Source organism: Onychomys torridus, chromosome 5 (genome assembly GCF_903995425.1).
Source record: "Onychomys torridus chromosome 5, mOncTor1.1, whole genome shotgun sequence".
NCBI classification, from domain to species: domain Eukaryota; kingdom Metazoa; phylum Chordata; class Mammalia; order Rodentia; family Cricetidae; genus Onychomys; species Onychomys torridus.
This window is the reverse complement of record NC_050447.1, coordinates 31,970,838-31,983,805: the sequence shown is the minus strand read 5'-3', so window position 1 is coordinate 31,983,805 and position 12,968 is coordinate 31,970,838. Positions and strand designations below refer to the sequence as shown.

Here is a 12,968-nt window from a genome sequence, read left to right as displayed (position 1 = left end):
AAGCAGATAGCAAGGAAATAAAGTGGTTCTTCTTGACACACACACACACACACACACACACACACACACACACACGCACACACACAGGATCAAAGCACAAATGGCCATGCCTAGTGCTACTCACTTTAAAAAAAAAAAAAAAAAGAGAGAGAGCACAGAAATAAGTGGATTGTTACACGGGCAATTACAGATGACAATCTATGCAGACAATAGCTAGTCAGGTTTTGAGTTATTGGCAACCTTGCTGGCTGATGGGAGGACCTTGAATGCTATATTCTGAAAGTCTTTGTGGCTCATACTTGTATATTACAGCCTGATGTCCAATGTCATGATTATAAGATTGGGTCCACTGGGCAGTGGCCAGGCTATTAACACCACTGTTTGTCTATTTCACTCAAGGAAGATACATGGGGCAATATTTGAGTTAGAGAGTTAGCCCTCTCCACATGGCAAATCTAATGGCATCTTAATCCTGAACTTCATGATCCCCAAATCTGGAAAACAAAATCTGTTGTTTACAAGCCATAGTATTTAAACACATACATAAATATACAATGATGTACATACTCAGCTGTCTAGTTATTATGTACTTACATGCAGTATCCATATTTAGAACAAGTACCCTTGCATTTCTAAGTTCATTTGATCCTCCACCTAGTCTTGCTAGTAGTGGGGTCACATCTGTCACAACACTCAGCTTGCAGCTTATTATGAATTCCCATAGCATCTTTAATATGCTAAGACACCAGTGCTGTTCCTAATCAGGTTATATCAACTCAGAGATAATAGATTGGAAGTTGAGGAAAGATGTACACAGGGTTTTAATACCCACTCGCACGTGTTCTGTTCAAAACTGTCCAAAGCTTCCGATTCAATTGAAGAAATGAAGAATTTGAGAAAGAAGAAAAAGAGGGATCAGAGAAGATGGAGTAAAGAAGAGAGGAAGAGATGAAGGTCCACTAAGTTACAAAGCAACGTTGGCATCCACTAGGGCTCACACAAATACACTGTCATGGGGAATTTATTGAATATGTGAAACAAGACAGAAGCCAGACAAACAGGGTACCAGTTACACGCTTAAGTGCTAGCTGAACAGATACATGAAGAGGGGAGGCATGGACACATGAAAGATGGAGTCACCCCTCTCTTTTGAGTGTGTGGGTACCACTTCTACTCAGAGCATTCCACTATGGTACATTACATGCTATAGTTCTGTGTGCTTCTTCTCAGCATCCTTGAGCTGCTGGATCTTCTCGGGCAGAATATTGGTCCAGAACTGCATCCTGTTGGCCTTCGGAGCATAGCCCACATTAGTCTGGATGTCTAGCTGCAGGTACTGCTCATCCTGGTTAAACATAGGCCAGTTGGGCAGGTCCATGCTGTTGGGGTTCCTGTGGACACACCCCCATGTTAACAGTGTGGTGAGGATCACTATGAGTTATGCTGTGCCCATAATAGATCCCCTAGTTTGGCTCAGTATCTTGCATAGAGCAGGCCAGAATTCAAGGACAAGGAAGGATGGTCTCATGATAGAAGCAAAAAAGAAACTCCCAGTAGTATCAATTCATAATGGGCAAGACCATCTGGGGTGGTTTTCCCTTTATCTCTATAACAGGCTCATGTACACAAAACTAGAGCAGTTTGGCCACACATGCAAAGTCCCAGGGAGATGACTGTGGGCTAACACTCATATGGGACCATTGTGTAAGAGGAACCTCCCCCTGAGGAATAACCTATCATGTGATAAAGCATGTATGTATGTTCTTGAGGCTGCCACAAACAGGAGGAGGTCCTAGGAGATTCAAGGGATGTATCTTCTCACCCATGTCTTGCAAAGTTGGCCCAGTATTTCATTATCCTCCTGCTCAGCAGCTCCTCCTCCTCAGTGAAGTCAACTGTAGCCATGAGAAAGACAGAGGTCCAGGTCCCAGACACCCCATGCAGCTGCCACATCCACAATCCCAGCTACAGCCTGCCTAGATCCAGGTTCTTCCATTTTCCACCCTTCCCTTACTTGCCCCAGCCTCTAAATGAATCCACCACCTCCACCCCAGATTGTTCTTAGTACAGAGGCCATTTCTTTGCTCTGGCATATTCAATTAAGAAAACATCATGGCGTTAACCATACCCCTTAGATGTCAGGCCTGACACCACCATCAGGGCAGGGATGGAAAAGAAAGTACAATGGACTGGGAAGTATTCAGATCACAATGCTTGTATACAATTTGAAGCTACAAGATAGCTGAGAAAGGCTCTCCAAGAACCTTAGTATCCTCACTTGGACAGTGAGCTCAGTCATGCCTCAGTTCTCATCTGGGTCCCCATCCTACTCATGCAGAAAAGTAAAGACTCACATTTGGTGCCCCAGAAGGAAGATCCAAAGACAAAGGAAATCTCATCATCATGGTCAGCCTTCACATGAGGTGGTCTTCCATCTTTGAAGAAGTTGGTTATGTGCTGGAACTCATAGAAGTAGACAGGGGCAAGGGGACCTGGAAGTGTAGACACAGCATGACATAGGTGCCTCTTACCAGGACCTGTCCTATCTCATCTTTTGTGTGAGATAACTTGACCTAAAGTTTACAATGGCTGGGAGTTTAGGGGAGTGTGGACTCCAAGGCTGAAACATGAGTCTTTGGAAAGCCCTTAGTTAAAGCATGACCTTGGATCATTTGAGGAAGTTCTAGCACATCATTACATCACTTTCCTCATCTGTGTCTGGAGGTGTTATGCTCTTACATTAGACATGAGGATTTACAAAAGTAAGAGTCCTCAGAAGCCTGGAACCAAAGAAAAAATGAAGACATAGGTGGAAACCTGGACACTAGAGGACTGTCCTTGGAGCCACAGTTCTGAGACAGCTCCTTAGAATCAGCCCTCTTTTTCTTTGAGACACTCCTGGAGATTAATCACGTGCCATTATGCATATGAAGCAAGTGTTCTACCACTAGCTAGAGTCCCAACCCAGAGGCATATTCATAGATGTATTCACTCTGAGCATGTGCTACTTGCAAGGCAGGAGCCACAAACATGAAGTCTTCCATCATCTCCTTGAACTGTGCTAGGAGAATCTCAGGGTCTTCAGTGTCTCCCAAATACTCCTCTACCAGAATGTCAGCAACACCAGGGGACATCATCTAGTTGAGAGGGATCCAGTAAAGATGTGTTAGGAAAACTTCAACACCAGCAATCAGTATCTTCAAGTGAAGAGACAGGGGTCTGAGATGGGAGAAGGTAATGGAGCAAAGGACAAAACTGAGGGTGACCCTTCCACAAAACAGAAACATACTGTATTCTTTGCTCAGGTGGCTCTTGGCAATGGCAGATAACTAGAAGCCCCCTTTTCATTGGCCCACAATATTAAGAGTCTTACCAGTTGTGCTGGTGTGCTCTGTAGAACAGCCTGAATGGTCTCTCTGTCCATTTTTTCCCCAGTATCAATGTTGAACAGGTACTAAGAGGTGGATGGAAAGGTTCAAGTTGATTTTCAAATAGGATGTAGTTGGGGCTGTGGAGCTCTGAGCACCCTCTCCCATCCCATCACTTAATCAAGGAGTTGTATCTGGACTCACCGTTGGGATGTCCCAGCCAAACTCATCATTGTTGACACCTATGATGCTGGGGACAGGTTGAAAATTAGCAGAGACCAACAGCTCCTCTGGGTGGCTGGGAAAGAATACCCCATCCACCACAGCAGGCATGATCTTGAAGACCTGAGGGCATTCAAGGTGAGGGATCAAATTCAGGGTCCAGATATTTTCTGGTGTCAAATGATCCTATGATTTCCATTCACATCCCTGGCTAAGTTGAACTTGTATCTATTGTGCATTGACAGCTACAAGGGCATCAAGACATGCACATCAGCTACATTGTCCCTGAGTAGAAAGGACTTTCTGTTTCACTCCCAATTGAAACCCTTCCAAGACACTAACAACATGCAATCAAACCTTAGTGATATCCAGAATCTCCTCTTCACTCTTTCCTCTCAGACAACCCACAAGGGATTCTGAGTCCATCTGATTACATCCAGAGAGGTTGGCCACCATCTGTACAGAACACAAGCAGGAGCCTGTTCATCCTTCCAGGCAGGGAAAGAAGATTTCCTAATTATCCTAGTTATTGTGTATGCCCCACAAATCACAGTGGGTAAACTTTGTGGATTGCACCAGAAATGCAATTGTTCCCATTTCCCCAGTGTTGATATGAGATAGACAAGGAGCTAATTCACCTGCTGCAATTCTTCTCAACACAATGGGAGCTACTAGGTACAACTTTTTGGGGCATAGAAAATATTCAGCTAAATGAGGCAGAGTTGTACGCAGTCTAACCCTTGAAGTCTTCAACAAGAAAAAAGGAAAAAGAAAGTCCTAGGTACCCCAATGATATTTACTGCATTCACAGAGCAGGCAGAACCAGGAGTTCTGAGAGTGAGGGATGGGATAGATGACTAGGATGGGGAGAACTGAGGGAACTCACTGTGTAGATAAACTCAGACTGGGAGATGAGACCAGGCAGCAGGGCTACTCCACTCTGCATAATGGCTCCATGGAAGAGTCCCTTGGACAATGGGGACAAAACAAGTGAAGACACACTTGCGCCACCTGCTGATTCACCAAAAATAGTGACCCGGTCAGGATTGCCTCCAAAGAGGGCGATGTTCTGCTGGACCCAGCGTAGGGCGGCCACTTGGTCCAGGTAGCCCCAGTTGCCTCTGGCATGCTGGTCTCCAGTGCTGTGAAGTGGCAAAGACAGGAATCACAGGGCTGTCCTGTTTCTACTCAGCTCCCAAATTCCTGCCCTGCCCTGGGCTTACCTGAAGTAACCCAGGACACCCAGGCGGTACTGGATGGTGACCACCACAATGTCCTCAATGGCTGCTAGCTTTGATCCATCATACATGGAAGCCATGCCCAGAACCAGTCCTCCACCATGGATCCATACCATCACCTGTTAAAAATAATAATAATAGATCACTCCTCTTACCCAGCCCAAGTGCCACTTGTCATCTAGAATATCTGTTGCTTTGTTTCTGAAGCTGCCCACATAGACAATCCCAACTGTCATCATCTGTTAAAAGATCCAAGTTCCATCAGGAAGAGTCTCTCAACCATTATTTTGTCTGATATACCAAAGACTATCTCCAATACTCAAGGAGACCCCCAGAAAAGGAAAGACATGTGTCCTTCATGGTCACATATGGAAATAAAACAAATGCCCTCCAATCTTTTGGCCAAACAGATGAGTCAGTTTTTATGACTTCGATGATACAAACCTCATCTCTGGGAAATCTGATTGGGTTTTTTGGGCACAAGCCCAGAATTCATTAAGTTGCAGACTCTGACTTCTCTGTGCCTCCAGGAATTTCTGTCCCTAAGCCCTTGAGTTAACTGCCTACAATGGGCAACAAAGCATCCTTGGACATAATATCAGGCAGGGTCTATACAGAAGCAAAGCCAAGAATGATATTATCCCTTCCATATTCCTTCAGAAGGGATGTCCTTCCACCCCAAGTTGGCCATGGCCTGACACTCACAGGCAGGTTGGAGCCCTCAGAAGCATGAGCAGGTGAGTAGATGTTGAGGTACAGGCAGTCTTCAGACATAGAAAGAAGAGGTGGGGTGCCTTTGAACATGGTCTCAGTTACTGTACTCATTACAGTGATATTCTGTAGACACCTGTTGACAATGATAAGTGGTTAACTATTCCAAGGACTGAATCAAAGTGGTTAAAATCAGAAACTGGGTAGATTGTCTCCTAAAAACTACCTCCTGCAAATATGAGATCGTTTTCTAAAGACCCACTTGGGGCTAGCTAGAGTGTTAGTTCAGTGGTCACTAGCCCTAGCTGCTCGTCCAGAGGACCTGGGTTAGATCCCCAGCACCTACATGACAGCTGACAATCCATATAACTCCAGTCAAAGGTGATCTAAGGACACTGAATGAACATGGAACACAGACATACATGCATTAAAAAAAAAAAAACCAAATACACAAAATAATAAATAAATAAAGTCTCTCCTCCACAGATAAAAGTCTCAGGCTCTGGGGATGTTGTGATAGAGCCCAGACCTCCAAATAGGGATTTAGATGGTCTTGGATCCTACTTGTTAGAAGGTCAGGAAATGGAGAGTCCTAGGAGCCTTTGACCATGGGTTTTCATATTTTTACCACTTCTCCCTATCCCAATTAAGGCCTGAAACAGGTAAGTCACCTCTACAGTGCTATTGCATAAATTAGTGTGAATTAGTTTCCCACAAGGTACTAGGACCTCCTTCACCTAAAGTCTCCATTTTCAGGGTTCCTCATCTCTCCCACAGGCCTCCTCATGGTCAGCACATGGACTTGTTCTTGACAAACAACATCTGCTCACATGGGTTGGCACAGTGACCATGGAGGGCACAGTCTTTTGGGTAGCATGGCTTCACTATTAAGATTCTTCCATCTCTGCTATAAAACTCAGGAATTTTTCTGGTTAAGTGATGAAGCCTGATCTCCTCCCAGGGACATTTCCCCTAGTGTCTGAGACACATGATATAACCTGACTCTCAAGACAAATGTGCCTATGCTTTCATCTGCAGTACTCAAGACTAGCTCCTTGTGGAGGCCAAACACTGAACCTTGAGCCTGGTACCAGTTGTTCCATTCTGAATCTCAGCAGGCCCTTGGGAAAATGTAAGTAGGAATCCCCCTACACCATGAAGAAGGGGAACTGGATGTGGGATTGAGAGGTAAGAACCACTGCAGCTGGAACATCGCTCACAACATAGCTCTCTCCCAGCCTGAAGTCTACTGAATCCCAGAAGAGCTTACATGGCAGGATGGGAAGTTCCATCCCTCACACCATTCCATGGTTCAGGGGGCTCAGGAGGAGCAAACCGCAGAGGTCCTACTGGTGGCTTGGCAAAGGGAATTCCCAGGAAGGTGTGGGCTCCCATGTTGATATCCTCTAAGTAAACAAGGCTACCTTGCACCTGTCCGGTCTGTGTGTTCCTGATGGGGCTGGAAGAGTCCTGGCCTGTAAAAAAAGAGGTGACAGCTGGGTTAATCTGCTCAATCAGCCATTTTTGTTCCATATTTTCAACCCTTTTTCCAGCCTCATGCAAAATCCTGGACTGAAAACACAGGATTTACATATTTCCTGCCTGTTATAGTCTTCACTAGGTACCTCCAATTCTAGTCCATTCACCAGACCCATTTAAGAACCATGGGACTCAAGGACATCATTCAGCCCTATGAGCTCTGTGCTCCGGGCCCATGTGTGCTAATAACAGAGTCTCCTTTCCATCATTTCTATGTGAGCCAGCATAGGGACTACATGGTCACACTGAAAATTATCCCATGTAGCCTAGCTACATGCATGATGTTTCATCCTCACAGAAAAGCTCTCTGTAAAGTTCACATGAAATCTAGTAAAGTGTCCTTCATACCAGAGGCTGTAAGCTATGACCCAGAGTGGGGACAGAGTTTATGACCAACAGGTAAAATCAAACACAGCTGAAGAAATTTCATTTTCTTTCCTTTGTTTGTTTGTCTGCTGTTTGTTTTTTATTGTCTTGACACAAGTTCTTGCTAGGTAGCACAGACTGGTTCTGCAGTTGGAGATCCTCCTGCCTCAATTTCCTGGGTGCAAAATTTGCAGCTATATGGCTACACCTAAATCATACATCTCTTCTTGTGTAATCCTTGCACTATATGTCAGACTCTGTCATTTGCTATCCCTGTGGTGATCCAGGCCTGGGAGGTATAGAGGGAATGAGACACAAATCTTTTTCATTTTATTGTTGTCAGTGATTCTGAGCCCAGAAATTCAAACAAACAACAGCCATGGAGACACAGCCTGGCAGTGCCCGATTGGACTAAGAGGTGAGTCTTTATCCTCAAACCTGAACACCACAGTCCCTAGGCTTTGGGCCCAGGGGTGCAACCCTGCACCCCCATACCACCACCTATTGCAGTCCCAGTTTCAAAACAGTTGGCAGGCAGATCTCCTGCAGACAGGTCAGACTACCACCATCTTCCACCAGACCCTGTAACCCACAAGCCCCACCTCCTCCAAATCCCCCCCACCCTCCAAGACTGCAACTGTTCCCTGAGACAGAGCCTGCCAGTGCCCAATTGGACTAAGAGGTGAGTCTTTCTCTAGGTTGGGCCCGGGGATATAACCCTGTACCCCAACACCACTACCCATTGCAGTCCCAGTCTCAGGCCAATAGGCAGGCATCCTACAGACGTGTTGGACTATGATCATCCCCCACCAGACCCTGTAACCCACAAGCCCCACCCCTCCCAAACATACCAACCCTCCCAGACTGCAGGTACTCCCTGCGACAGAACCCACCAGTGCCAACTGGACTAAGAGATGTTCCCTGTGACAAAAAAAGTCCATCAGCACCAATTAGACCAAGAGTCCCGACTAGAAAACAGCTCCTACTGGACCAAGAGCATCTATCAGACCAAGAGAGGCTCCCTCAGACACGGACACCACTTGCACCAAGTGAAAAAGAGATGGGTAGATGCCAGTGGAAAAATACAGTCAACAACATAAAAACCAATATGGCTCTATCAGAACCTACATCAACAAGACCTGAACATCCCAACAAAGAAGAAACAGAAAAAAATCAACTTTAAAAATGACTTTAAGATGATGATAGAGATCTTTAAATAGGAAATAAAATTTTTCCTTAAAGAAATCAAGGAACAGTCAAACAAAAGAAATTGGAGCCCGGCGGTGGTGGGGCACGCCTTTAATCCCAGCACTCTAGAGGCAGAGCCAGGGTGATCTCTGTGAGTTTGAGGACAGCCTGGTCTCCAAAATGAGTTCCAGAAAAGGTACAAAACTACACAGAGAAACCCTGTCTTAAAAAAACAAAACAAAAAAAAATTAGAAGAAATCAATAAATCCCTTAAAGGAAGTCAAGAAAAAGCAATTAAACGGTTGAGGGAAACAGTTCAAGATTTGAAAACTGAAATCGAGACAATAAAGAAGAAGACACAAACTGAGGGAATGCTGGAAATGGAAAATCTGAGTAAATGAACAGGAACTACAGATGCAAGCATAACCAACAGAATGCAAGAGATGGAAGAGCAGGTATCTGGCACTGAAGATACAATACAGGAAATAGATTCATCAAAGAAAACACTAAAGCCAACAAAGTCATAACACAAAATATCCAGGAAATTTGGGACACCATGAAAAACCAAACCTAAGAATAATAGGGATAGAAGAAGAAGAATACCAACTTAAAGGCACAGAAAATATATTCATCAAAATCATAGAAGAAAACTTTCCCAACATAAAGAAGGAAATGCCTATAAAGATACAAGAAGCTTACAGAACACCAAATAGAATGGATCAAAAAAGTCCCCTCACCACATAATAATCAAACCACTGAACATACAGATTAAAGAAAAAGTATTAAGAGCTGCAAAGGAAAAAGGCCAAGAAACATATAAAGGAGGCCTATAAGAATAACATCCAGCATCTCAATGGAGACTCCAAAAGCTAGAAAGTCCTGGACAGACGTTATGCAGACACTAAGAGACCATGGATGCCAACACAGTCTATTATACCCAACAAAATCCTCAATCACCATAGATGGAGTAAACAAAATATTCCCTGATAAAACCAGATTTAAACAATATCTTTCCACAGATCCAGCCCTAAAGAAAGCACTAGAAGAAAAAAATCCAACCTATGGAAGTTAGATACACCAATGAAAACACAGGAAATAGTTAGTCACACACCAACAAACACCAAAGAAGACAAACATATAATACTACCACAAAAAAAATAACAAGAATTAACAATTACTGGCCATTAATATTCCTTAATATCAGTGGACTTAATTGACCTATAAAAAGACACGGGCTAAAAGAATGGATATGAAAACAAGATCCATCCTTCTGCCGTATACAAAAAACATACCTCAATTCAAAGACAGACACTACCTCAAAGTAAAAGACTGGGAAAAGATTTTCCAATCAAATGGACTTAAGAAGCAAACTGATGTAGCTATCCTAATATCTAATAAAATAGGCTTCAAACTAAATCAGTTGAAAGAGATCACGAACAACATTACATGTTTATCACAGGGAAAATCCAAAATGATGAAGTCTTGATTCTGAATGTTCATGCCCCAAATATAAGAGCATTCACATTTGTAAAAGAAACATTACTAAAGCTTAAATTGCACATCAAACTCCATACACCAGTAGTGGGAGACTTCAACACCCCACTCTCACCAATGGACAGGTCTGCCAGACAGAATCTTAACAGAGAAATAAGGGAAATAACAGATATTATGATGCAAAAGGACTTAACAGATATCTACAAAATATTCCATCCTAACACTAAAGAATATACCTTCTTCTCAGCACCCCATGGACCCTTCTCCAAAATTGACCACATGCTTGGTCAAAAAGCAAATCTCAACAGATTAAAAAAAAATGGAATAACCTTATGTATCCTATCAGACCACCATGGCTTAAAGTTAGATTTCAACAACAACAAATATTACAGAAAGCCTACAGTCTCATGGAAACTGAATAATGCCCAATGAAATCACCAAGGGCTCAAGAAATAAATAAAGAAATTAAAGATTTCCTAGAATTCAGTGAAAGAGAATGTACAACATACCCAAACTTATGGGACACTATGAAAGCAATACTAAGAGGATACTAAATACTAAATGCACACATAAAGAAGATAGAGAAATCTCTCACTAACAACTTAACAGCACATCTGAAATCTCTAAAACAAAAAGAAGCAAACTCACCAAGGAGGAACAGATGACAAGAAATAATCAAATTGAGGGCTGAAATCAATGAAATAGAAGCAAGGAGAACAATACAAAGAATCAAAGAAACAAAGAGTTGGTTCTTTGAGAAGATCAACAAGATAGACAAGTCCCTATCCAAACTAACCAAAAGACATAGAGAGAGTGCATCCAAATTAACAAAAATAAGAAATAAAAAGGGAGACATAACAACAAACAATAAGGAAATCCAGAGAATCAGGTCGTACTTCAAAAACCTATACTCTACAAAATTGGAAAATGTGAAAGAAATGGGTGATTTTCTGGATAGGTACCACATACCAAAGTTAAATCAAGACCAGATAAACTAATTAAATAGACCAATAAACACTAAGGAAATAGAAATGGTCGTTAAAAGTCTCCTAACCAAAAAAAGCCCAGAACCAGATGGTTTCAGCCCATAATTCTACAAGATTTTCAAAGAAAAACTATTTCCAATACTCTTCAAATTGTTCCACACATAGAAACAAAAGGAACATTGCTAAACTCTTTTATGAGGCTACAGTTACCCTGATACCCAAACCACACAAAGATGCAACAAAGAAAGAGAATTACAGACCAATCTCCCTGATAAATATTGATTAAAAAAATTACTCTATAAAATACTGGCTAACAGAATCCAGGAACACATCAAAAAAAAAAGATCCAAAATGACCAAGCAGGCTTCATCCCAGGGATGCAAGGATGGTTCAACATATGAAAATTCGTCAATGTAATACACTAAGTAAAAAAACTGAAAGAAAAAAAAAACCACATGATCATCTCATTAGATGTGGAAAAAGTCTTTGACCAGGCTGAACTCCCAGAATCCAATCAATGAGAGAGAGTAAGGATTCTGTGGGTAAAGGACATCGAGATCATGATGAGTAAATGTGCAGAAAGGACCAGCCACACTTGTGGAAACCCATAAACTGTAGAGTTAATGCTTGGTTCCCACATAGGACTAGACTAGGCCATCTCTGGATATGGGAAACAATTGTTTTACTTAAACTATTTGGGGGGTCTCCACTGGAAGGGGTTTGGGATCCATCCCTGGTGCATGGACTGGCCTTTTGGAGCCCAGTGCATAGGATGAGACACCTTGCACAGCCTTGGTGCAGGGGTAAGGGCTTGGACCTGCCTCAGCTGAGTGTGCCAGGCTGTGCTGACTCCCCATAGGAAATCTTAGTTTGGAAAATGTGGGGATGGAGGTTGGTAGCAGAGGGTGGGGGGGAGGTGGGAAGAGGGGATTCTGTGATTGATATATAAAGTGAATAGAAAATTTCTTAATGAAAAGAAATAAAATAAAATAACAGTCCTGAGTGAATCTGGCAGAATCTCCTGTCAAGAAGGTGCTGGTGATGCCCGAACCATGGAAACAACAGGGAAGAGTCCCAGGCTAAGTTGAGTGCAGTTTTCTTAGTGGGGAGGCCTGGTTACAGGTCAACAGAGATCATACTAGGAGTTGAGGTAAGGGAACCTAGGGCTGCACACACACCCTGAGCACAATGTCCTCTGACTCAGCTCTGATAAGGACCTGAAAATTGTACACACCTTCAGCACATGCTAGTTGGCCCAGAAACCAAGGCCTACGTAAGGACCATGGAGAAGGGAACCCAGATTTCTAGGTACAACTGTAGGTTGTATAAGTGGGACCATCTGCATACCTTAGTGGCAGCCAGAACCTTATGCAGGGCCTTTGGAGGACTGCCATGGCACATCTCTATTCTGAGAGTGACACATGAGGACTCTTCAGCAGCATGAAGTTATGCTGTTATTATCCAAGTCAGTAACATCTACATTTTCAGCAACACAGAGAGGAAATGTCCCCTCTGGTCCTCTGTCCTCTGAAGATCCAACACAACTGAAAGCCCATCATACTGGGGTAGCTTCTCAGTATTGGAGTTCCTCAGGCCTCCCAGACCCCTTGTTTGGTAGAGGGGCTAGACTCTGGGCTTTTGTAGGGAATTAGGAGATTCACGTTCTGCACACTGCCATCTGCACCGGCTCTTCCTCCCTGGTATTTTACTCCTGCAATCTCAGTCAATACCTCTTATCAAGTTTTAGCAGCTTGGACATGGGTCCCCCATTCCTCCTTAGAGAGTCTCACCCTGCACAGAGAAGAGAAGCAGAAGCCCACAGGTCAGAAAATTCAGCCATCCAGGAAGTCTGTCTG

At 43.3% G+C, this 12,968-nt stretch overlaps 1 protein-coding gene across 2 annotated transcripts in view; it reads right to left on the bottom strand.

The window, feature by feature from the left end:
• Positions 1–1,204: 1,204 nt before the first annotated feature.
• The window catches only part of LOC118584273 (pyrethroid hydrolase Ces2e-like), an 11,771-nt gene continuing 7 nt past the window's right edge, over positions 1,205–12,968 (bottom strand). Inside the window, exons 1-12 of one of the 2 annotated variants that reach the window (XM_036188414.1) lie at positions 12,903–12,968; positions 6,810–7,014; positions 5,534–5,675; positions 4,814–4,947; positions 4,477–4,732; positions 3,948–4,046; positions 3,554–3,713; positions 3,374–3,432; positions 2,993–3,137; positions 2,355–2,492; positions 1,823–1,895; positions 1,205–1,391 (exon numbers count right to left, since the gene is read on the bottom strand). The exon at positions 12,903–12,968 is cut by the window's right edge and continues 7 nt beyond it. In XM_036188414.1, the coding sequence (XP_036044307.1) occupies positions 1,205–1,391; positions 1,823–1,895; positions 2,355–2,492; positions 2,993–3,137; positions 3,374–3,432; positions 3,554–3,713; positions 3,948–4,046; positions 4,477–4,732; positions 4,814–4,947; positions 5,534–5,675; positions 6,810–7,014; positions 12,903–12,968 (1,664 nt within the window). Of the gene's footprint in view, positions 1,392–1,822; positions 1,896–2,354; positions 2,493–2,992; positions 3,138–3,373; positions 3,455–3,553; positions 3,714–3,947; positions 4,047–4,476; positions 4,733–4,813; positions 4,948–5,533; positions 5,676–6,809; positions 7,015–12,902 lie in introns of both variants that reach the window. The other variant, XM_036188413.1, reaches the window with a different exon arrangement.